Source organism: Trichechus manatus, unplaced genomic scaffold, assembly GCF_000243295.1.
Source record: "Trichechus manatus latirostris isolate Lorelei unplaced genomic scaffold, TriManLat1.0 scaffold00009, whole genome shotgun sequence".
Taxonomy (NCBI): domain Eukaryota; kingdom Metazoa; phylum Chordata; class Mammalia; order Sirenia; family Trichechidae; genus Trichechus; species Trichechus manatus.
The window spans coordinates 11,335,071-11,357,874 of NW_004443945.1; the positions used below are offsets into that span (position 1 = coordinate 11,335,071).

At 34.2% G+C, this 22,804-nt stretch overlaps 1 protein-coding gene across 4 annotated transcripts in view; it reads right to left on the reverse strand.

The window, feature by feature from the left end:
• OXR1 (oxidation resistance 1) overlaps window positions 1-22,804 on the reverse strand; it is a 99,194-nt gene that overhangs the window by 25,895 nt on the left and 50,495 nt on the right. For 3 of the 4 annotated variants that reach the window (XM_004370698.1, XM_023725989.1, XM_023725990.1), the window contains exons 6-9: window positions 21,361-21,545; window positions 17,367-18,133; window positions 10,182-10,350; window positions 5,480-5,642 (exon numbers count right to left, since the gene is read on the reverse strand). In XM_004370698.1, coding sequence (XP_004370755.1) covers window positions 5,480-5,642; window positions 10,182-10,350; window positions 17,367-18,133; window positions 21,361-21,545 — 1,284 coding nt within the window. Of the gene's footprint in view, window positions 1-2,957; window positions 5,407-5,479; window positions 5,643-10,181; window positions 10,351-17,366; window positions 18,134-21,360; window positions 21,546-22,804 lie in introns of those variants that run through there. The other variant, XM_004370699.2, reaches the window with a different exon arrangement.

The window sequence follows — 22,804 nt, forward strand, 5'->3', positions numbered from 1 at the left end:
TTAAAATTCTACCTATAGGTTAATTCATGCACAGATGTAAATAATTCATCATCAGAGCTTTTTACCTATGTTTTCATATAGGATAGCCAAAAAACTGAAAAAAAAGAAAAAATTACCGTATTTCCATATATAAGGGTCTAAAGACAGGTGACTAAATTAGTGAACTATTGATATAGTAAAACAATGTTGCTATTCAATGATTTGTGTCTGTCATCTGATTAAGCTTAAATCATTATTACAGAATAGGCTTATAACTTTCAAGCAAATTATAATATATTGAGCCACTAAAAATATAAGGTATATATTAGTTAAAGTAAATGAATGATTACAGATTAAAGTTCAAATTGTTTGTCAGAATAAACTCTAAGACAGCCTTTCAAAAAAAAAAAAAAGGAAAGGAAAGGAGAGCATGCCTGATTAACATGGTTCTCACTGAAGCTAAAGGGCAAAGATATAACTTCATTCTACACATTTTATTGGGGGTGTATTTTACCTATTTTTAATTAATCTCTCTGAGCCTTAGATTAGCTCATATATTAAATAGTCTGTCCCTGGTTAACACACAGGGTTACTATAAAGGTCAAAATAATGTATACACAGGAATTTAGAAAACTGTCAAAGTTTACAGAAATATGTTGTTGTTGTTAGTGGCTATTGAGTCAATTCCAACTCCTGGCGACCCCGTGTGTGTGCACAGTAGAACTGCTCCATAGGGTTTTCAAGGCTGTGACCTTTCAAAAGCAGATCGCCAGGCCTGTCTTCCAAGACAACTCTGGGTGGGTTCAAACGGCCATATTATTACTACCTCTGTACGATAGTTAATCACTGAGGTCTATAAATCCTATTCTACTAATCAGTTGAGTGAACGTCTGAAGAATTCTAAAAACTGGAAAATACAAGGTCCAAAAGGTGAAATTTCATCTGTCCTAAAATATTTTTCTCCTAGAAGAATCATTTTCTATTTTTAGTTTTAAAGCAGAAGACCTCCCTCTCAGCCAAAATCTTACAGGGAATCTCAAAATAAAATAAAAGCAGAGTTGCTATGCTTTTAAGCCTCATCTTCTCAAGCCTTTCCCCGGCCCTACAACCTTTAGGATATTTACTCTTTCCGTAGGGAAACAGCTAGAAAACTGGGATCTAAACTTGTCTACATATCAAAAGACATTACACTGTACTGTTCCAGAAAATCCTCAAAAGCATCGTTGCAAAATAAAAAAGGTGCTAGATTCAAGCTGTCTCTGTGCTCCATGAGTCTAGTTCAAGGATGACTCCATGCCTCAGTTTCTTCATCTTTAAAATGTGGAGTGACACTACTGACGTTTCAAGGTTAGTATGGATTTAAATGAACACACACACACTCATACAAAATGTACGGGTAGAGTTGAAGACTGTGAATGACCAGTGACAGGCCTGAGATAAAATACCAGACAATATCACAACAGCCTTCTGTAAGGATGAACAATAGGAACTGGTGAGTTTAATAATGTATGCACAGCATACTGACCTATAAAACTCAAAACATCCATAATTGATTTTGCCTATATTTGTAATAAATTAAACTGTAGTAAAGTCTTAGCTGGTGGCTCAGTGGTTAAAGTGTTCACCTGAGAACCAAAAGGTAGGCAGTTTGAATCCACCAGCCCCTCCAAGGAAGAAGCATGTGGCAAACTGCTTCCATAAAGATTTACAGCCTTAGAAACCCTATGGGGCAGTTCTACTCTGTCCTATAGGGTTGCTATGAGTCAGAATCGACTCTGTGGCATTGCATTGGTTAGCTGTTGGAAAGTCTTAGCAAGCTAATGATAAATATTTATTCAAACCACAAATTAGAAAATATATGAATAGCTTACTGTTCTTGGTTAAAAAAAAAAAAGCTTATTTGGCTAATCTGCTAAAATCTGATCACAATTTAAAATAATTCAATCATTTCAGGTACCTAAATCCCACTGTACTGGTGTATCATATATACAAAAATGTGAACTTATTCAACATAAGAAAAATAGCAAAATACTCTAATGCTCAATTAAAGATAATCTAAATTGAAGTGATTTTGATATTTTCACATGATTAAGCGAGGCAAACTGTTTTGGGGGGCATTTTCCAAAGTCACTCCTGATGCTAACTATACATCTGGCTTTATTCAAATCATCTACAATTACAGCAAAAATAAAATTAATAGTCATAAGGCAAGATATAATCCTGAATCACCATAGCAAGAGCAATTTGGAAGTACATTTTGTAACAAGTAATGCACACATATTTGTAATGAAAAATAACTAGGATTCTTAAAATAGTTAACAGAGATTTTCCTTTACTAGAGTATCTTTTTATATTTTATATGATAGCACTGCTTGAAAATTTTTTAAATAGGTTAAAAGAATAGCCTTTTCTGAGATTGCTAAAATGACAATCTTAAATACACAATATTCTAAACGTATCTAGTTTGAGATCTAGTCAATAAAAATAAAAGTTAATTCACTGTGTTCTACACTACTTTTAAGCAAGGACATACTCATATTATTGAAGGACTAAAGCTATAAACATACCATAAATTTATACATCACAAGACTTTTTTAAAATATGCAAAAAAACAATAAATGTAAAGAGTAAAATTAAATCGAAATTTCCTTTTCAAAAGAAAAACCTCTAATTGCTTTCCTATAAATTAAGCTGAAACAAAAACATCAAGGCAGCAATAAAGATTTGGTACTTTCCTGTTGGTGTAGGACAGGAAAACCAAAATACTTTTATAAAACAAAATTGCAGCCCCTTATTTCCTTTTTTGAAAATTTTGGGATTAGCAAAAATAATTTAAAGATATATTTTTGCAATCATTATATAATTTAGTATTCTATAAATATTTTATATGCTTAAACTTTTAGAAATTGGAGAATTTTGTATAATGCCACCATAAAAAGGCTAGTAATATAGAATTTAAATAACTAGCTAAGAGTTACCAGAGTGTATTTATGATTAATTGGTTGGTATCTTCTCCCTTTTTTCCCATACCAGAGACGAGACATTTCCTTTCCCGGACAAATTAAGTTTCATCAAATCACGTAAGAACTGTTTTCAAAAGCATTCTTTCTCTATCAGAGATAAATTTCCAGCACAGGAGCACTACTACAGTGACAAAACGGTTTGCTAGAGACAAAGGTTTGACTGACAAGACAGAGAACTAATCACTAAGTAGTATCCATTGCAAATATAGTCCTGAGTGGAGAATGCAAAGCTCGGGGAGGGTGGAGAGAGTTTCCCATGCTTAAGTTTGGTTGCACGGTACCCAAATACGCAAAGAAAGGGCTCAAAGGTTTAAAGACACAGAGCATGTATTTCCAAACACCAGTACATTAAGAAACATGCTAAAGGTAATTCAGTCACACAAAAAAAGTAGTAAGTATGGTTTTCAGAGCCCCTTCCGAACTACAAAAATGATTTCAAATAACTTGTTTACTCACTCATAAAATTCTGTTCTTTACATCTAAGAATCCTGTAAAATTTCATCGTTTATGAGACCACTTTTAAGCAATAGGATGTCCTATAAGGACCTTTCAACCCTCAGATTATACAGAACCATATAAAAACTAATCCAATCTATTACAAATAAAATTTACACAAATATCAAAGTGACCTGAAAACTCCTTCACCTGTTACACATCCATCTGCATTGTCTAACATCTAGTTTCTTGAAACAGTACTTATATTCACTATAGCAACATGTATGTTATTAACCAGTAGTACGCAGAATCTAACTGAAGAAACACTTCAGTACAGGCACACATCTTTAATCATCTGGACTATTAATCGCTAATTAATTAATAATAAAATTAAGTAATTATTAGTCTTAAATATGCACCTCAGAATTTTTTTACATATGTAATTACCCATGTAATCACCACCCAGATTAAGATATAGAATATCCCCAGTACTCTATAAGGTTATAAGGGACAGGTTACTCCCTGTCCCTTAGTCACCCCATTGACCCCCAGTAAGCACTACTCTGACAGACTTTCAACTAGTTTTGCTGTTTTGAGCTTCACGTAAGTAGAATTATACAGTATATATTCTTTTCTGTCTGCCTTCTTTAACTGAACATATTATCTTTGAGATTCATCCCTGTTGCTGGCTGCCTGTATCAGTAGATACTTCTTTTTTATTGATATATAGTAGTTGATTTTACAAATACATCAAAATTTATTCATTCTCCTACTGATGAGCAATCAAGTTGTTTCCAGTTTTCAGCTATTGTGAATATAACTGGTATGAAGAGTAATAATTCTGGTTTAAGTATTAAATAAGCCTGAAACTTAATAGGTAGTCAATAAATGTTACCTCTCTCCTTTTTTTCTTCATTAGAGTTACAGTAGAAACAATGCTATACATAATACACAGAATGAAATTAGACACATTCAAAATCAGGTTCACATTTTAAACAAAACACATGTCATGTATACCTTCAATCATTATACATGTTAAGTACATGCATAATACATTCATATCACTTAAACAACCACAAACATTAACACAAAATGGAGATAACAAAAATTAATCCCATTTATTATCACATTTTAGCATCTGCTCTGTATTTTTGATACATCAAGAAGAGATTAATCCAGGCAATAACAACAACCAAACACAGATACTGTCATTCTACTAATCCTACAAGATAACCAAAGCATGTAAAAGTTTATATATACTCTTAAAAGATAAATCTAAGAGGGGTTAAAAATTTTGGTTAGTGTTAATTTGGCCATTTAGACAAGTTCAGCAGGTTTGAGCACGTACAGTTTTTACTACTTTGTAAAACTGGCTAATTTTTCTAACATTATTAATGCTAAAATCACATCAAGATAGGGCTTGGGTCTTGAACTTAGAAAAGGAATGCTAATTTGTATGGATGTATTAAATGACTGGTGTATTGCCTCCATGCAGATCTAATTAAAATGAACTAGAAATGAAATAAATGTTTTATGAAAACTAGCATAATAGTGATTAATATTATTTTCTTCTTTGACAAAATGTTACTCTTTCCTAAACTAAATATGCTAAAGTACACACAATAATAAAACCAAAAAAAACCCAAATCCGTTGTCGTTGAGTCGATTCTGACTCGAAGCGACCCTATAGGACAGAGTAGGATTGCCCAAAAGGGTTTCCAAGTAGTGGCTGGTGGATTCAAACTGCTGACCTTTTTGGTTAGCAGCCAAATGCTTAAGCACTGTGATAAGTCCTTCTATTACCAATAGGTTTCTTTTCCAGTATTTTAAAGCAAAAGTAGAATGACAAACAGTATTAACCAAAATTACTACTCATTCATTCAATAAAGACACATATATATACCTGGACAGTGAACCCGAGCCTTCAAAAAAAAAAATTATCCTTTTGGGCAAAGATCACTTATACTTGACTGTATTACACCAAAGCTATAAATTCCTACAAAGTAAAAAGATGAATGAAACCTTGGTATTTTTCTCCTTACCTCCCATTCTTTAGCTGCTGCTTCATTAGTAGAATCCTCATTTGTTTCAGACTCTTCAATCTTTTTTACTACTATAAATCCCGGTTCTCTAGTATATTCACCAGTATCTTCTGCATACATTTCTGGACTCCACTGAATGAAGAAGGCATACAAGTGGTCTGTCCTGTTAGAGCAAGTTACTATTAATAACAGACCTAGTATTCTGTATTGTTAGCTAGAATTACAAAATTTATGTTTGTAAGTATCTTGATAAAACCTGAAGAATTTTTTTTTAAATTTTATTGTTGCTGAGAATATACACAGAAAAACATACACCAATTCAAAAGTTTCTACATGCAAAATTCAGTAACACTGATTACATTCTTCGAGATGTGCAACCATTCTTACCTTCCTTTTCTGAGTTGTTCCTCTTCCATTAACATAAACTCACTGCCCTCCCAAGGTTCCTATCTAATCTTTTGAGTTGCTGTTGTCACTTTGATCTCATATAGATAGTTCTTCAAAGAGCATAATGCTCAATGCAGACATTTTTTACTAGTTAAGCTAAACTACCCTTTGGCTTTAAGATGACTTTAGGGGATATTTTTGGTTTAAGCTTTAAAGATTATCTCAGGGCAATACTTCCAGGGGTTCATCCAGCCCCTTTGGCTCCAGAAAGACTGGAAACCATGAGAATTTGAAATTCTGTTCTGCATTTCAGCCCTTTTGATCAGGATTCTTCTATGGAATCTTTGATCAAAATGTTCAGTAATGGTTGCTGGGCACCATCTAGCTCTTCTGGTCTCATGGCAAAGAAGGCAGCTGCTCGTGAAGGCAATTAGCCACACATTCCATATCCTCCTCTTATTCCTGACTCTACTTCATCTGTTGTTCCAGGCAAATACAGACCAATTATCCTGCCTTGGATGGCCACTTGCAAGTTTTTAAGATCCCAGGCACCATGTAACAAACTAAGAGATAAAAGAGAAGCACTAAAAACATATTAGACCAACTAACTGGATGGTCCTATGAAACTATGATCCTAAATCTCCAAACCAAGGAACCAAATCCCATGAAGTGTTTCGTTTTAAATAAGCAGCCTCAGCAGGAGCTTTTTTTTTTTTTTGTCATTGTTTTAAATGTATCTACCGCACAACTTTTGTCAGTTCAATTTTTTACAGGGGTACAACTTACTGACAGCAATTACAATAATTAGCTGTACAACCCTACCCTTAATCCAATGCAATTTTTTCCATCACTGTTAACCCCTACCTCTTCCTCTTCCCCCCTGTCCCTGGTAACCACTAATAAACTTTGGTCTCTATACATTTGCCTTTTCTTGTCTTTTTATATAAGTGAAATCATACAAAAAACTTGAAAACTTAAAATATACAGAAAGATACTGTTTTATATAAAAAGATAACGAAGGCCTACTATCAGGAAGACATTAAATTTATTTGGCTGTGTTCTGATGAGCTGTTCTGAGAGAACTGTACCAAGATTTTCCTTGGCATGCTTTTGACTATCTCAGGTGCTGTCTATAGGAATGTTCTCTCTCTTTAGAGAACCTAGTGATGGGAAGGATAATTAAACCCACAATTTTGACTTCATTTACACAATGATCTAATAATCTAAAATACAGGTAAACAAATTACTAGTTGCATATTTGAAACCTGGACATTGCATAGAGCTTTTCCAAGTTAATGTAAATTTATGTGTTCAACTTTTAAACAATGATACCAGCAGCACACAGTAAATTATTGGTTCAGGGATAGATGACCTAATCTTTTAAAATCTCTTCAGTCTCTTTTCAATCTTTTGTTGACTACAGTAAAGCCAATGTTTGCTTTACTGATAAACATATTTGGGGTCAGGCACACATTTTAAATATCTGTGTTTTATTGGCTTTTATTAGTATGAATAACTGAAAATTGATTATAAATCTCTCATTTAAAATACACCAATCAGTAATAATTGTTCTGTAATGGTTCTGATCTAATGATTAAAAAAGAAAAAAAAAATCACCCTTATGTGATAGCTAACTTATTAAAAGGCTGTTAAGTTATTTTTCAGGTGGTTTTTCACTGTCAAAACTGCAGTTTTCCTAGGTTACATGTGTACCATAAAGTTCAGAATCCTAATAAACTTAATTTTAATGAACACAGGCCAAAGTGTAGGGACAATGTTAAAATAGAAAATTCCTTTACAAATTAAAATAAAGCCAACAGTAATAAGAAAAACTAAATTTTTATGTTAGTTTTAAAGCTATAATATTATTATACTTTTCACTGTGGTCATCTCCACATCACTAGAAATTTGAATTCTGATCCAGGTAAAATTATCTATAATTATCTGACTCTTTCTCTTTCAGGTATTCATAAACTACGCAAACCATACCATACTTTTTAATTAATCACATTTTGTTGAATGCACACATTGTATTGCACATTATCTAGGGAGTAGGGGAGGAACTTTTATCATTACCTATCTTCAAAGTGACATATATAGACTTTCTAAGAGAACGAAGTTCTTTATCTTCAACTTCCATATGTTACTCTTTGCTCATATTAATCTGCTTGAAAACAGTATGGTCAAGGTATCTTAAAGATTCTCTGTCTCTGTTTTCAACTAAGTACTTCTATTTTATGAAAGAAGGACATATCCTTATCTATCCAGAATTTTACAATGGTGCATGTCTTAAAAGTATAAAAATTCCCTGAGTATCAAAGGTTGGTGTTAAAAAGTGAATGATTCTAAAGACTGGGTAGTAAGTCCTTTTGTATACAAAACCCATAAAAACCCATTGTTGTCGAGTCAATTCCAACTCATAGTGAACCTTTAGCAGAGAGTAGAACTACCCCATAGGGTTTCCAAGGAGCACCTGGTAGATTCGAACTGTCGACCTTTTGGTTAGCAGCCAAACTCTTAACCATTATGCCACCAGGGTCTGCATACCAGTGGTCTCTAATTCACTGATTTCCACAAAACTGAAGGAGTTCCTAATGTAGTCGTTCACTGCTATTCACTGAAAAGAATTTTTGATGAAAGATGATTTAGTGATTTTTGGAATGTAAACAGAAACACGTTTGGAATATAAACAGAAACATGTTGAGTTTAAATTAAACTGAGTGATAATATTATAAGAAAATGCTTTTCACTCTCTTTTACTTTTTTATGTGAACAAAGCTTATCAGTACTTATAAGAAAAACAGGACAGGAAGAACTGATGCTGAATTTCATCTCACCCTTTCAATAAATAATATTCACCAACAGATATGTAAACTAACTGAAGAGGAAAAGCCCATCTATCTCATTAAGACATGCATTTCCTATGAAATTTTACTTTTTATGTATAAGAGTTATGACAATTTATACTATGTTGCTTTGATCAATTGTCCGTTAATAAAAACTGCAGTGATAAAATAAAACTTTATTCTGCATGTAGTTAACACATGAAACCACGTGGTTGCTGACAGACAATTTTCCATGGATTTCTTGGTTTTTTGCATGTCTTGTGAGCAAAGGCACTAAGTACCTTTGTTCAGCACTGTCTTTTCAAGTCTGTTAGTATAGGAAACAGCCTTGGAACATAAAGACAGTATCTCCTCTGGGGCGAAGAGCAAACTTGCTTACTGCCAATTATAAAAGATTCAGGTTCCCTAAGCTTAGAGTTTGTCTTCTGAAACACAACCTAAGGCATATACAGGTGTCACCTGGCTTTCTTCATATCATCCTGTGGAAACTGAGGCCTCAAAAAACCCATACAAATGCTAATATTTTGGCTACTGCTATTGCTATCATTCTGTGTTTTTTGCCAGAATCCATCAAACTGTGGCAGGCTAACTTGTTAGCTTATAGGCAGGGTAAAGTAGGGTAAAATCTTAGGCCCTTTACTATTTTGTAATAGTCATAGAAAACTGAAAAGTAAATGTAATTTCAGTGTGTGTGTGTGTGTGTGTCTGTGTGTGTATGTAAATGTATATATAATTTGTTGCAAAGAAATACAATAAGAAATAAAAATATAGTACCTTTTAATAAAATTCTATGAGGAGGTGTAATGGAAATACAAGTTCAAAGAGAAAAAATAATGATGCAAATTCTAAAGTGTTAAAGAAGAGCGCATCCAAGTAGCTGTAAATGGACTGTGGTAGAGGGAAAACTGTAACGATGTTTAGATGCCACTGGACATATTTAGAAGATCAATATATCAGTTTTAACTTAAAATTTCCATATTTACAATACAGTGAAAACAACACCCTTTGTAACTGTTTAAGCTTATGATTAAAAAAATTTTTTGTGTGCATGGGGTACAAAAAAATAGTTTGAAGGCCACATACTAATTTAGTGTCATGTAACAGGCATTCAACAAGTACTTGAGAACATTTTAAAAAAAGGATTATAAATCTTTATCTGCCTTGAGGGAGGAGCCATACCAGTTAATATCTTGATGAACCTTCTTGCTCTAAGACCTTTTAACTAAGTTTCTTTACTACTAAAACTGCTACACGGTCACTCTTTTTGCATCAAACCAAAAAGGGGAATAAGATTAAAAATCAGGTAAGTTAAACAGTATATATAAAATAGTAGCTAAATACTTTCTAATAGAGTTAATGTGAGGTTTTAATCATAAACTATATGCTTCAAAAGTACTCAGTCACTAGTGGAAAGTGATATACAAAAAATTCTAATTTAAGAAATCTCAATAATGTTTCACTTTTTTTACCTTTCTTGTGGCACAGCAAACCAGTATTCATGTTTCTTATCTCTCTGGGCATACTGCTGCATTGTTGCACTTGCTTGAGATACAAATGTCTTCCTCATTGGTTTTCCAACTCTGAGACATAAGAATTTATGTAATCGATGCCTTCTCTTTTCTTTTAACAGTGCAGAACCTAGGAATGAGAAGCAAACAGTGCTTATTTAATTCTCATACAGCATGTTTAAATAATTTAGATTAGGTAATGTTTTATTTCCAAACTGCTGACAAATAATTACAGAATAAAACTAAATTTACTGGCAATCACATCAGCGAATTCTCTTATGTAACTTGCATTTTTTTCCATCAAGGCAAAGTCCCAGGTACAGCAAGACTAAGCTTAACGAAACAGCCAACTTACTGAACTGAAATTGTAGAGTATTAGGAAAAAATGTAAAAGCTTCAGAATTTTATTAAATCTGTATCTGTAACAACCATATTAAAATAAACCTTTAAATTTTCTACAAACAGGGTCGCTATGAGTTGGAACCAACTCGATGGCACCTAACAACATTTAGATATCATTCTAAAAAGTTAACAGAGAATGCAGAAGATTTTATATATAGACATACTACTTCATAATTTACATAAACGTTGTTAGGCACTGTTGAGTTGGTTTTGACTCATAGCGTGACCTAATGAATAACAGAATGAAATGTTGCCCAGTCCTATGCCATCTACCTATATATGAAGATGTGATAAAACTGTCAGTAATACACTAGATTCAGCTACTGTTTGGACAGTTTAAGCCTGAATTATTTCTAATTCTTCCAACCCTAGATGCTGACATAAGGTATACTGAGGGTTTGCCAATATGGTAGACTTCAGGAATCTGGACTTTAATTAGGAGCCCTGGTGGCACAGTGGTTAAGTGTTCGTCTGCTAACCAAAAGGTCCACAGTTGGAATCCACCAGCCGCTCCTTGGAAACCCTACAGGGCAGTTCTACTCTATCCTGTAGGGTTGCTATGAGTCGGAATCAACTTGATGGCATGTGAATCAACTTAATTAGCATGTGAAGACATCAAACTGTGGAGAAAAGAGCACTTAAGAGAACTGGGTACAAGTCAAGGCTTTGTTTCTGTGTAACAGAGTGCAAGGTACATAATCTATGTGAACCCCAGTATTTGCATCTGGCAAAAGGAAGGCTCTTTTACCATTATTCCAACAGTTTTATTCAACAGCTTTATTTTTATTCTAGTTTTATGACATTACAAAGTCACTAACAATCAGAAAACTGAATATTTCCCTGTTATGGAATCTCAAGCAACTTAGCATTAATTGGTTACTTACGTCCTGACAGGGAACACAACAGAGGGTCCCTGATGGAGCAATAGAACAATGGGATGCAGAACTCAAATTCTAGTAAGAAGACCAGACTTTATGGTCTGACTGAGACTGGAGGTGCCCTGGAAGGCATGGCCCTTGAACTCTCTATCACCCCAGAACTAAAACAATTTCCAAGGCCAACTCTTCAGACAGGGATTGGGCTGGACTGTGGGACATAAAGTGATACTTGTGAAGAATGTGCCTCTTAGTCAAGTAGATACAAGAGACCAAAGGGCAGCTTCTGTCCAGAGGTGAGATGGGAAGGCAGAGAGAGTTAGGAGCTGGTCGAATGTTCATGGGGAATCAGGGGCAGAGGGGAGGAGTGTGCTGTTGCAGAATGGGGTGAGTGGTTGGGGTCTCATAAAAATGTATGTAAAAAAAAAAAAATTTGTATGGGAGACTAACTTGAAACGTAAACTTCATTTAATTACAACAATTAAAAAGAATTAATTGGTTACTTAAAACAAATTTTAATTCAAAAAAAAAGAAAAGAAACTAAACTACAACAGTGCAGAGATATCTATTTACACACATCAGCCATTTTTTTCTCTTTTTAGTATTTGATCAAAATAGGACCTCTCTCCTCCCCAGACGCTTCCATACCGTCCCCCACCCCCAACCAAACCTATTAACATTAAAGTACGATTAAACAGAATCCCTTATTTTATCTTTATCAAAAGTTTTAAAGCATAAGGCAACCATCAGATCAGTCAAAGATATTTGAATAAAGATATTCACTTGGCATTCTTTACAACATCAAAATTGGGAAACACCTTGAATGGTTAAATAAATTATAATCAAAAACCCATTGCCTAGAGTTGATTTTGTCTTATAGTAACCCTACAGAGCAGAGTAGAACTGCCTCATAGGGTTTCCAAGGCTGTAATTTTTTACAGAAGGAAACTGCCACATCTTTCACCTGCAGAGAAGCTAGCGGGTTTGAACTGCCAACCTTTCGGTTAGCAGCTGATCATAGGGCCATTAAAAACCACGTTTTCAAAGTACTATAATGACATGAGAAAATGTTTATTAAAAAATGTTAAGTCAAAAAAGAAAGACACAACACTGCATACAGTATGATGCTGATTTTATGTAAAAAATAAATAAATATCCATAGTGGCTGAAAATAACTTTCCTACTGGGACAACCCTGTCCCTAGCACATTTCTGAATAGAGAGAACGTAATTAAGTGTAAATCAAAAGTTTCTTGATGTCTGATATTACTGTTAATCTGCTTATTTAATATATAATAATTACTGGCTTACTTTAATGAATTTTAATACATTTTAATAAATTATTTCACTTTAAAAATTGTGCTTACAATTCTATAAAGTGAATCATAAAGGTGTTATAATTTTCATTTTACAGAGGAAGAATGAAGAAACTGAAGCTCAGAGAAGTTAAACTGCTGACAATCTATAGTTATGAAAAGTGGCAGAGCCAAGTCAAGGATTTTAATAGCCCTCTGCACCAAACTACCCTGCTACACAACATAACATCTTTTATTCATTTTTTTAAAGCTCATATGAAAGGAAAAAAAAAATCCCAAGCAAAATTCTTAAAGAATATTTATAATGGTGAAAAGTCCATATAGTAAAATGTCCATTTTGTGGCACTGTGATAACATGTCTCTTATTCACTTGACGATAAAATTTTTTTTACAAGGAAGTAAGGTAAGAACACTGATCATTAGTTCTAAAACAGGTCTTTGCAAGATACTTTCATTGTTGTGAAACTGCCCTTTTGAATAGTTTTAAATTTTACCTTCAATGTAAAATTATACTACATTTGTATAAAGTATTATATTATTTTAGAATTTAAAACATGGAAATCTCAATGTAATGAGCATTACGAAGATATTACAATAACATTTATCTATCTATATATATGAGGCCCTGGTGGTGCAGTGGTTAAGAGCTCAAGATGCTAACCAAAATATCAACAGTTCGAATCCACCAGCTGCTCCTTGGAAACCCTATGGGGCGACTCTATTCTGTCCTGTAGGGTTGCTTGGAATCGACTTGATGGCAATGGGTTTGGTTTTATCTATATTTATATGCTGATAACAAATTTGTTTCAAATAATCATTAAAGAAGGCCCTACAGATCAACCACTTTGGTAGCACTTAGTTGAAATTTATGTCTAAGTTGTCCCGAGTTTCAATACTCAAGAGTGAAAAGAATCATTTCTGGACATGTGATTTGGTATAAAAACTGTAGAAAATTCTGACTTTGAAGTAGGTAGGGTGAGAAGTCTACCAAATGCACTGTTTTTACAGGCTATACAATATTCCTAAAGGAAAAGCGTTTTGAGGCAAAGCTAAAGCTAGAATATGGCAATCAGTTTACTTATTGCTGTTATTTGTTATCTCATTTGAACCACAATAATGCTAATGCTCATGCTGATCTGGAATCCCTGAGTACTGAGGTCAACAAGTTCAGCTGCTAACTGAAAGGTTAGTGGTTTCAGTCCACTTAGAGGCACCAGAGAAGAAAGGCGTGGAGATCTACTTCCAAAAAATCAGCCATTGAAAACCATATGGAACTCAGTTCTACTCTGACACACGTGGGGTTGTCATGAGTCAGAAGTGACTTCATGACAAATGATTTTCTTTTGAATGCTGACCTGGGCTTTCTTGATGGTCATACAAGTATCTAATGAGCATCTACTAACAACCAGGCTCTGTTCTAGGTACTAGTAATATATCAGTTAATGAAAGACATAAAGATGCTTGCCTTTTGAGCTCATACACTGGGGAAAGGAGAAAAACTACCAACATGATAAATTTAAATAATATAAAGTATTAGAAGGTGATAGTGCTATAAAAAATAGTAGTGTAAAAGGTATTGATACTGTTTGCAGAAATGGAAGGGGGGACAATTTGCACTATTAAATAAGGGTCTTCAGAGTAAGCCTCACTGAGAAGTTAAGATTATTTAAGAAAGATATGAAAGCAGTATGGAAGTTAGCCCCATATTTGTCTGAGGAAAGAACATTTCACGAAGAGGGAGCATGCGTGGCATATTCAAGAAAAAGTAAAGGTGGGCATTGTAGCTGGAGTTGAGTGAAATAGGGGGAAAATAGTGAGAGTGGAGAATAAAGAAGAGAAAAAATACTAAACCGTAGGGCATGCCATTATTAAGAGGTTAAGATGAAGTATAAAACTGTATAAAAACCAGCAAAGGAGTTGAGAAAAAGTGACAAGTGAGGAAGGAAGAAAATCAAGAAAGTGTGTCTGAGTAAATAGTTGCTCAAGAATACTAGACCCAGGTCCTCTGCTAGACACTTAAGAGATAAAACGATATGGCTTCCACTATCAAAGATCTTACAGTCTAGAAAGGAAACATAAAATTTTAAAAAATATATATGAGATGCAATGAAAAAAATGAGAAAAGTTTACCTTTCAGAAAGTGTCAGAGAAGAGGTATGAATGAGTAGAAACTTGAAAAGATATTTAAGAGTTCTTCACTAAATTAAAATCTAGTATTTTGTCAGTAATTTGTCACTGTATAATTAGATGATTTAATAAAATTTATAAAGCTAATTGTTTATAAACTTGTCTTGGCACACATTTTAATTAAATCAGGTATAAATCCATAATATCTAAGTTGACCTGTCTAAATACTATTTACTTGCTTTTTTCAGATTCTTTGTTTTGTTAGGGTATAGCAGAGGTTCCCAGAGGTTACAGGATGTGTGATGTCATTTCTCTGACAGCTAATGAAATGTGTACTTGTACAATTAAAAAAAAAAAAAAATTCTTAGCTTTATATTTCTAAAAGAGTAAAACATCGATAGACAATTCCAAAAAGTTCTGTGGGATCCTTGGTCATTTTTAACAATCTAAAAAGTTTGCGAACCACTATTTTAGATGTTAACAATGCTGTTATGACTATAATAAAAATTATTATCTGTAAAGTCTTTATTGGTGAAATTAAATATTTCTTGGATTACATTTAAAGTATTCCAACAAGGAAAAAAAAAAAGAGAAGGAAAAAGTAAAGATGAAACAAGAGTGGCAGAATATTGACAGCTGTTGATGATACTGAAGTAATGGGAATTCATTATACTCTTCTTTCTACTTCTATGTTTGAAATTTTCCATAATAATTTAAATTGGATTCATCTAGAATCAGTATTCCAGTAGAAGTAACATCAGAAATGCTACCCAAGTTACACCCCACTTAACCCATAATGTATTAAGCAGAAGCATTGTATATTAGAAATCAAAGACTATTATTGTAATTTTCATAATTGAATAGTACATTAAAAAAAATCAAAGACAAAATGGTGTTTTTATTTATCCTGAGTGCTGGGTTAAAAGAAAAACATTTCATTGGAGTATGACAGAACTTCTGGACATTTCCAAGAATTTTAGAAACTGATTTTTATGTGTAATTGCACTTTTAAAAAGAAATGGGTTTCAAATGTACTACGTACACACGTGTGACAATTAGAAAATCACAATTAAGGTAGTATATATGTAATTTAAAAAGACTTCATGAGGTAACACACCAAGAACTAAAAAAAAGTGAGAAATCAAAGGTATTACCAAACTTGTATGCACTTTCAAGAAACAAATTGTTTAATGATAGCATGCAGTGAATCAGGAATAAATATGGTAGAAAAGATGCTCAACGTGTGTACAATGTGGGATAAGCAAGGAAAAGGCAGTAGACCCCGGAGACTAAATATATGTACCTATGGTAACACCAGAATGGGAATTCCAGAACACTTAACTGTGCTCATGAGGAACCTGTACACAGATTGAGGCAGCTGTTCGGACAGAACAAGGGGATACTGCATGGTTTAAAGTCAGGAAAGGTGTGTGTCAGGGCTGCATCCTTTCACCATACCTATTCAATCTGTCTGCTGAGCAAATAACCTGAGAAGCTGGACTATATGAAGAAGAAAGGGGCATCAGGATTGGAGGAGGACTCATTAACAACCTGTGATATGCACATGACACAACCTCGCTTGCTGAAAGTGAAGAGGACTTGAAGCACTTACTGGTGAAGATCAAAGACCACAGCCTTCAATATGGATTACACCTCAAAATAAAGAAAACAAAAATCCTCACAACTGGACCAATCATGATAAACAGAGAAAAGACTGAAGTTGTCAAGGATTTCAACACCCATGGAAGCAGCAATCAGGAAATCAAAAGACACACTGCACTGGGCAAATCTGCTGCAAAAGACCTGTTTAAAGTGTTGAAAAGCAAAGATGTCACCTCGAAGACTAAGGTGCACCTGACCCAAGCCATGGTATTGTCAATTGCGTCATATGCATGAGAAAGCTGGACAATGAATAAGGAAGACCAAAGAAGAACTGACGCCTTTGAATTGTGGTGTTGGTGAAGAATATTGAATATACCACGGACTGCCAAAAGAACGAACAAATCTGTCTTAGAAGAAGTACAACCAGAATGCTCCTTAGAAGGAAGGATGGCAAGACTACGTCTTACATACTTTGGACATGCTGTCAGGAGGGATCAGTCCCTGAAGAAGGACATCATGCTTGGTAAAGTACAGGGTCAGTGAAAGACCCTCAACGAGATGGATTTACACAGTGGCTGCAACAGGGCTCAAGCACAACAATTGTGAGCACAGCGCAGGACCGGGCAGTGTTTCATTCTGTGGTGCACAGGGTTGCTATGAGTTGGAATCGACTTGATGCCACCGAACAACAATAACAATGGTAACATCAGTTAAGGGCCATTGACTACAGAGTGGCCTAACATACAGCAGCTTTTTAGTCAGTGAGAAATGAGGTAATACGCAATAAGATACACTAACTTCATATACTCCTTAACACTTACTTACCTTCTACATGTCCATCAGCAGCTGCTATTTTATGTTTAATTTCTTTTTGTGACACCTGTTGAATATTTTCCCTTTGCTGTTTAGTTTGTTGCATAGTATGGGTTTTCCAGAGTTTGCGCAGTTCTTCCACCTCTGTCTCTGAGTCCCGATTCTGCTCCTTCCCTAGTTTTCCTTTGTTGACAGTTTGTTTTTGTTTAAATTCTGTTACTTCGGCATAAGGCATACTTTTTTTCTCACCCTCTCCTTGGTGTAGTGAATTCTCAGCAAGAAGAACATTCTGGTCTCCGTTACCTTTTATACTTGTGCTTTGCTCTTCAGGGCCTGATATCTCTTGAAAATTATCTGTAACCTGATATCCTTCCTTTATGGCCATTTCAACATTATTTAAATCAGTTTTATGAGACAGAGTCCCAACTTCATTTGTAGAATGTCCACTGTTGAATTTTAGGTGACCAGGAATACTAGCAGACTCTGATATCACTGCCACACGTTCTGTTGCAGTCTGACTGACAGTTTGCACAGATTCTGATGACACATCAGAAGATTTATCTTGCCATGGCTCTACTGAAGAGATCAGCTCCTCTCGTATAGGAGAGAGTTCTGATTCTGCGAACACATCTTCGGAAAAAGACTCCTCAGTGCTTCTGGGGGCAGTGCTGGCACTATCATTTCCTATATCACGGACTCTTGAGTCTATTTCATCAGGGTTACTTCTTGACATTTTCTTTAAATGGCAGAAGTCCCTTACGGATAACTGTTCTATCTCTCTGTCAGTAAACAAAAATAAAATTTATTAGACTTCTAAAATTATAGCATTTTATTTTCCACAAACTTAACAAATTAAATTCACTAAAAAGGCTTTTCTAAAAGGATGTAGCATACATCTCTTAACACGGCAACAAAAATCTGACCTAATCATATAGACCAAGTAGTCTGCATCAATTGCATGAGATCTGGGAAACAGCCATGTACGATTTCCTTGTATGTCTGTGTAATCTACCTGCAGAGAATTGGGGGAAATAAGTTCTGACTGAAGCTATATAATCTAACTAAAATTTATTCACTAATGGATTATAAATAATAAACTTACATAAAAGTTTTATTAAAATTTTTAATTTCCTAAAGTAAAAAAAATACGCTGGCGGCACAGGGCTTATCTGCATTCAAAGAGAGAATAAACTAAAATATATGGTTCAAATGCAAGGCTTAAAACCAAAGTGAATGGAATTGGAGCAAAGTACTTACTAGAGGAAATCTTCAGACTACTAACAACAACTCTTAATAATAGTGCTAAAAGAACTTTTCAGCCAAAGAGTTTAAGCTGAATGGTTCATAACTGGATATAGATTTCCATGTTTAATGGCATTTTACAGTTAATCACTAATAGTTAAAAGTGAGACAGGTTAAGTTCTGGAAAGAGGTAATGCAAATATGCATACCATGTATATAATTCAACAATTTAAAATGATGGTTACAAATGATTTGTGATAAACAGAAATTCTATGAGTGCTTAGTAGAAAAAAATAATATTTATGCCTATATAGTACATGAACCATGTAAAAATGTGCTTAGAAAAAAAAAGACTGGAAGGTAAAACAATCCAAAAATAATTGGCTGTCTCTGGATGGTGAAGCTAGTAGAACTCTTTTCCTCTTGTTCTACTTTTGGTATTTTTCAAATTTCCTATTACAAGTATGTGTAATTTTTATAACCAGGATAAGTAAAATTAATTTTTTTAAAAAAGAATTAACTAGTTGAAGTCTAATTCTTATCTCTGGCTCATGTGAATCTGATTCATTTTAAGAAAGACAAGCATCTGATTTATCTATTAGACATGAAATAGTGTCATCTAATGGTGATTCACTCAAACTGCATGCATAGGATCTTGGAACTTGGGGAAAGTTTTGAGAAACTAAAATTGCATCTAGCAGATTTTCTTCATAAAACCCTAAAGTAAGAGATAAAGTTAACAAACCTAAAAAGAAGATACGTATTTAGATAAGTGTTTTACCCTTCAGAGTTAACATACTGAAAGGCTAAACACTAATTTATGCCAAAGATGCTGCTACTGTTCAATGTAGCAGCAGGACAATACCTTTGAAGCTAACTTTCCAAGTAGTATGAAAGAAAACCAATCAAATTTCATAACTTATTTTTGCCATACATGACATTACTCTGCCAAATCACTTGCTTTATTTATTTGATTTAGTGCTAAGTATTTGTTTTTTTATCAATCCATGAGGTAGGATTTAAAGATCTATCTTTTTGAATAATTAAAAAAGTATTTGGTGGTCTTTCCAGTCAACACTCTGAATGATAAAACAGTGATCTGTAAGAGGAGTTTTACAGTATCCATGCAGAACAGTCACATATGTCTCTGAAGAAGAGATTCCCAAAGTATCATAGTACAAATGGGAAAGTGGGACAATGGAGAGTGAAACTCACCGAACAGTAGATAGATCAGAGAGAGAGAGAGAGAGGTAGATTGGAAAAGATAGATAGGAAGGGAAGAAGGAGAAGTAGAAAGGAAGAAAACTGATGTGCATTAGAAATGAATCCCCTCATTCCTCCATACACGACTTTGTCAACAGTTTAGAAATGGGCTTTACTTTAGTTGATAATGGTATTTATATCCCTGTATTAGCCCACAGGAATAATGATGGTGGCTGTTTGTTTTTAAACTAACTCTTTGAGGAATAAATATGTGTGTGTGTGTCTGTATGTTTGTGTATACACACACATACACATATATATCTACATACATATAAATATATATACACACACATATACATATATATCTTCCTCTTTTAATCTAATCTTCATTCCTCCCATAATTCATTCCTCCCACTCCTAATAATCCCAAATTTGCTGAAGCTGACTTATGATGATCTATAAAAATAGGTAACAGTAGGGATTAATGACACTTCTTAGGAATTGTTTGTACCTTTAAAGATCAATTTACCAACCCAAAATAGTTTCTTTTGGGTGTAAGGTATAACAGAGACTTTTTGATTTTAGTCTAGCACAGGTATCCTAACAACTCATGTAGTAGTCTGCCTCAGAAACAAAAAAAAATTTGCTCTTTTCCTTTGTAAGTGGTTCTAGCCCTCAAGAGTTAGTTTAAAAACAAATAGCCACCATCATTATCCCTGTGGGCTAATACAGGGATATAAATATCATTATCAATTAAAGTCAAGTCAGTTTCTAAACTGTTGACAAAGTCATGTATGGAGGGATGGAGGGATTCATTTCTATTACACACTGCTTTTCTTCCTTTCTACTTCTCCTTCTATCTTTTTTTGCATACCTAGCTTTCACCTTTTATCCTTTTATTTCTCATTCCTCCTTTTTATCTCTGGTCATTACTTTGGTCAGTCACATTACTTTCAAGGTTGTGTCTGACATGCAATCTCACACCTCCTCTCTCTGCATCACATAAATTCCCTGATCAGTATATTCCAAAGGTAAGTCCTTACATTCATATAACTTCAGTTATTTTCCCCTATAGTTTTTACTTCTCTGGTGGAGAAGGGTGCAAATATATAAGTCAATAAATAAAAGCAAGCTGCTCTGGATATAGTAATGTCAGGTCTTTGCTCATGTGGCCTCCCCCAAATCTTACAGCCAACTCTTCAAGCACTTCCAAGGAAATTTTGAAAACTACCCTTGACGATGATACTCAGATATAACTCGGAATTTCGATGGTGTGTGGGAATAAAAAAGGCTAGTAAACGCTGAATGAAATGAGTTCTAGAGGTTCCTTTTCAAATATCTGGTTCTCTGACCAAATATACAAATATAAATATAAAACAACTCAACAATTCTAGGTGTATTAAGAATAATCTTTTCAATACTACATATATTTTTGTTTCAGAACTGGTAAAATGAAAAGCAGCTGTAGTAATACTAATAAAAAATATTTAAGAGTATTAGACCAGGGTCAGTTATTTTAAGATGAAACAAAATTGCAAAGGAGTATAAATACCACTCTTACGTGGGTAAGGATTCCTTTATTTTGCTATCCAAAATTTCTCTGTACATTGCAGCTGACATCACCTCTTCCATTGGACACATGATGCCATATTCCTCACAGCCATTCTCTTGAACCAAGGGGTCAGTTTTATGTGGATCAAACATAATATTATTTGGTGTAACTAGCAGCACACCACTGACTGTCCCCTAGATGAAAAAAGAAAATGTTTAATCTTCAAAGTTCAAATTTGCAGAAAGTATTCCAGCTACCTTTACTAATTTTCTTCTGATGTCAGGCCACTGAATATATATATAAAAGTAGTACATTCAAGCACTATGACACTCTCATGAAAATGTTTTTAATTACAACCCAAATTTTTCCAGTAAATTCTCCTCTTTAGCTGAGGCAGAGTACAAAGAATATCAAATTCATCCTAAAACAAGTCAGGAATTCAAATTTGCAGCCTCAGTAAAATACTGAGTTATACCAGGAAAATGACTTCAGTAAGATAAGAAGGGACTGTAAAGTCCTGCAAAGCAAAAGTCATGTTTTTTACATAAATTTGTATAATGTGTTGTTCCTCACATTATGTAAGTATAGTTTCATGTATATAGTAAAGGCTCAATAAACAATGTGTTGATAACTGAATCTATTACAAAAGGAAAAGGCTATACCTTTAAAAGATCAAAATATAAAAAATAAATTAAAAATTCCCACTTCTGCTTGATGCTGCTACTACCCTACCATGTGCCCTTGAGCAAGCAAAGCCTCTTGCCTCAATTTCTTCATCTGTAAAATTAGGAAGATTGGTTGGATGATCTTTAAGGTACATGGTTATCATTCAGAATTTCACCATGAAAAGTTGTGAAATTTTAAATACATGCACACAAACAGAGAAATAAATCATAAGAGTCTGACCTTTTTATTTTACAAATGAGCAAACTAAGGTCCACAGACAGCCAATCTCACTAATATTAGCTAATATTTATTGATTCTTACATTATCATGCTTTATATCCATTACTGCTCATTTGATCTCCACAACCATTGCTCTGAGATGGGTATTATCTCCAACTTACAGATGGGAAAACTAAGCCAGAGAGAGGCTAGGAAAATTACAGTATTTTACATAACAAGTGACATAGCTAATAAGTAGCTGAGTAAGTATTCAAAAGCCATGTAGTCTTGTGCTTTTGACTATAATCCCTCCCCATTCATATCACAAACTATATTCTCTCCAGATCATGTACCAAACATTCCTTAATCCCATTCTGTGACTCCCATTCCACTGTAGTCTGCAAGTGTAAATATTAAAAGCAGGCAGAATTCTAAATATATACTAAATAGTTACTTCAAAGTTGTGCTGTCCTGCACACACTACAGGGGAAGTCAGCACAACTGGACTAAACCAAAGCTAAGAAGCTTCCTGAATACAATCAAATACTTTGAGAGACAGAGTAGCAGGG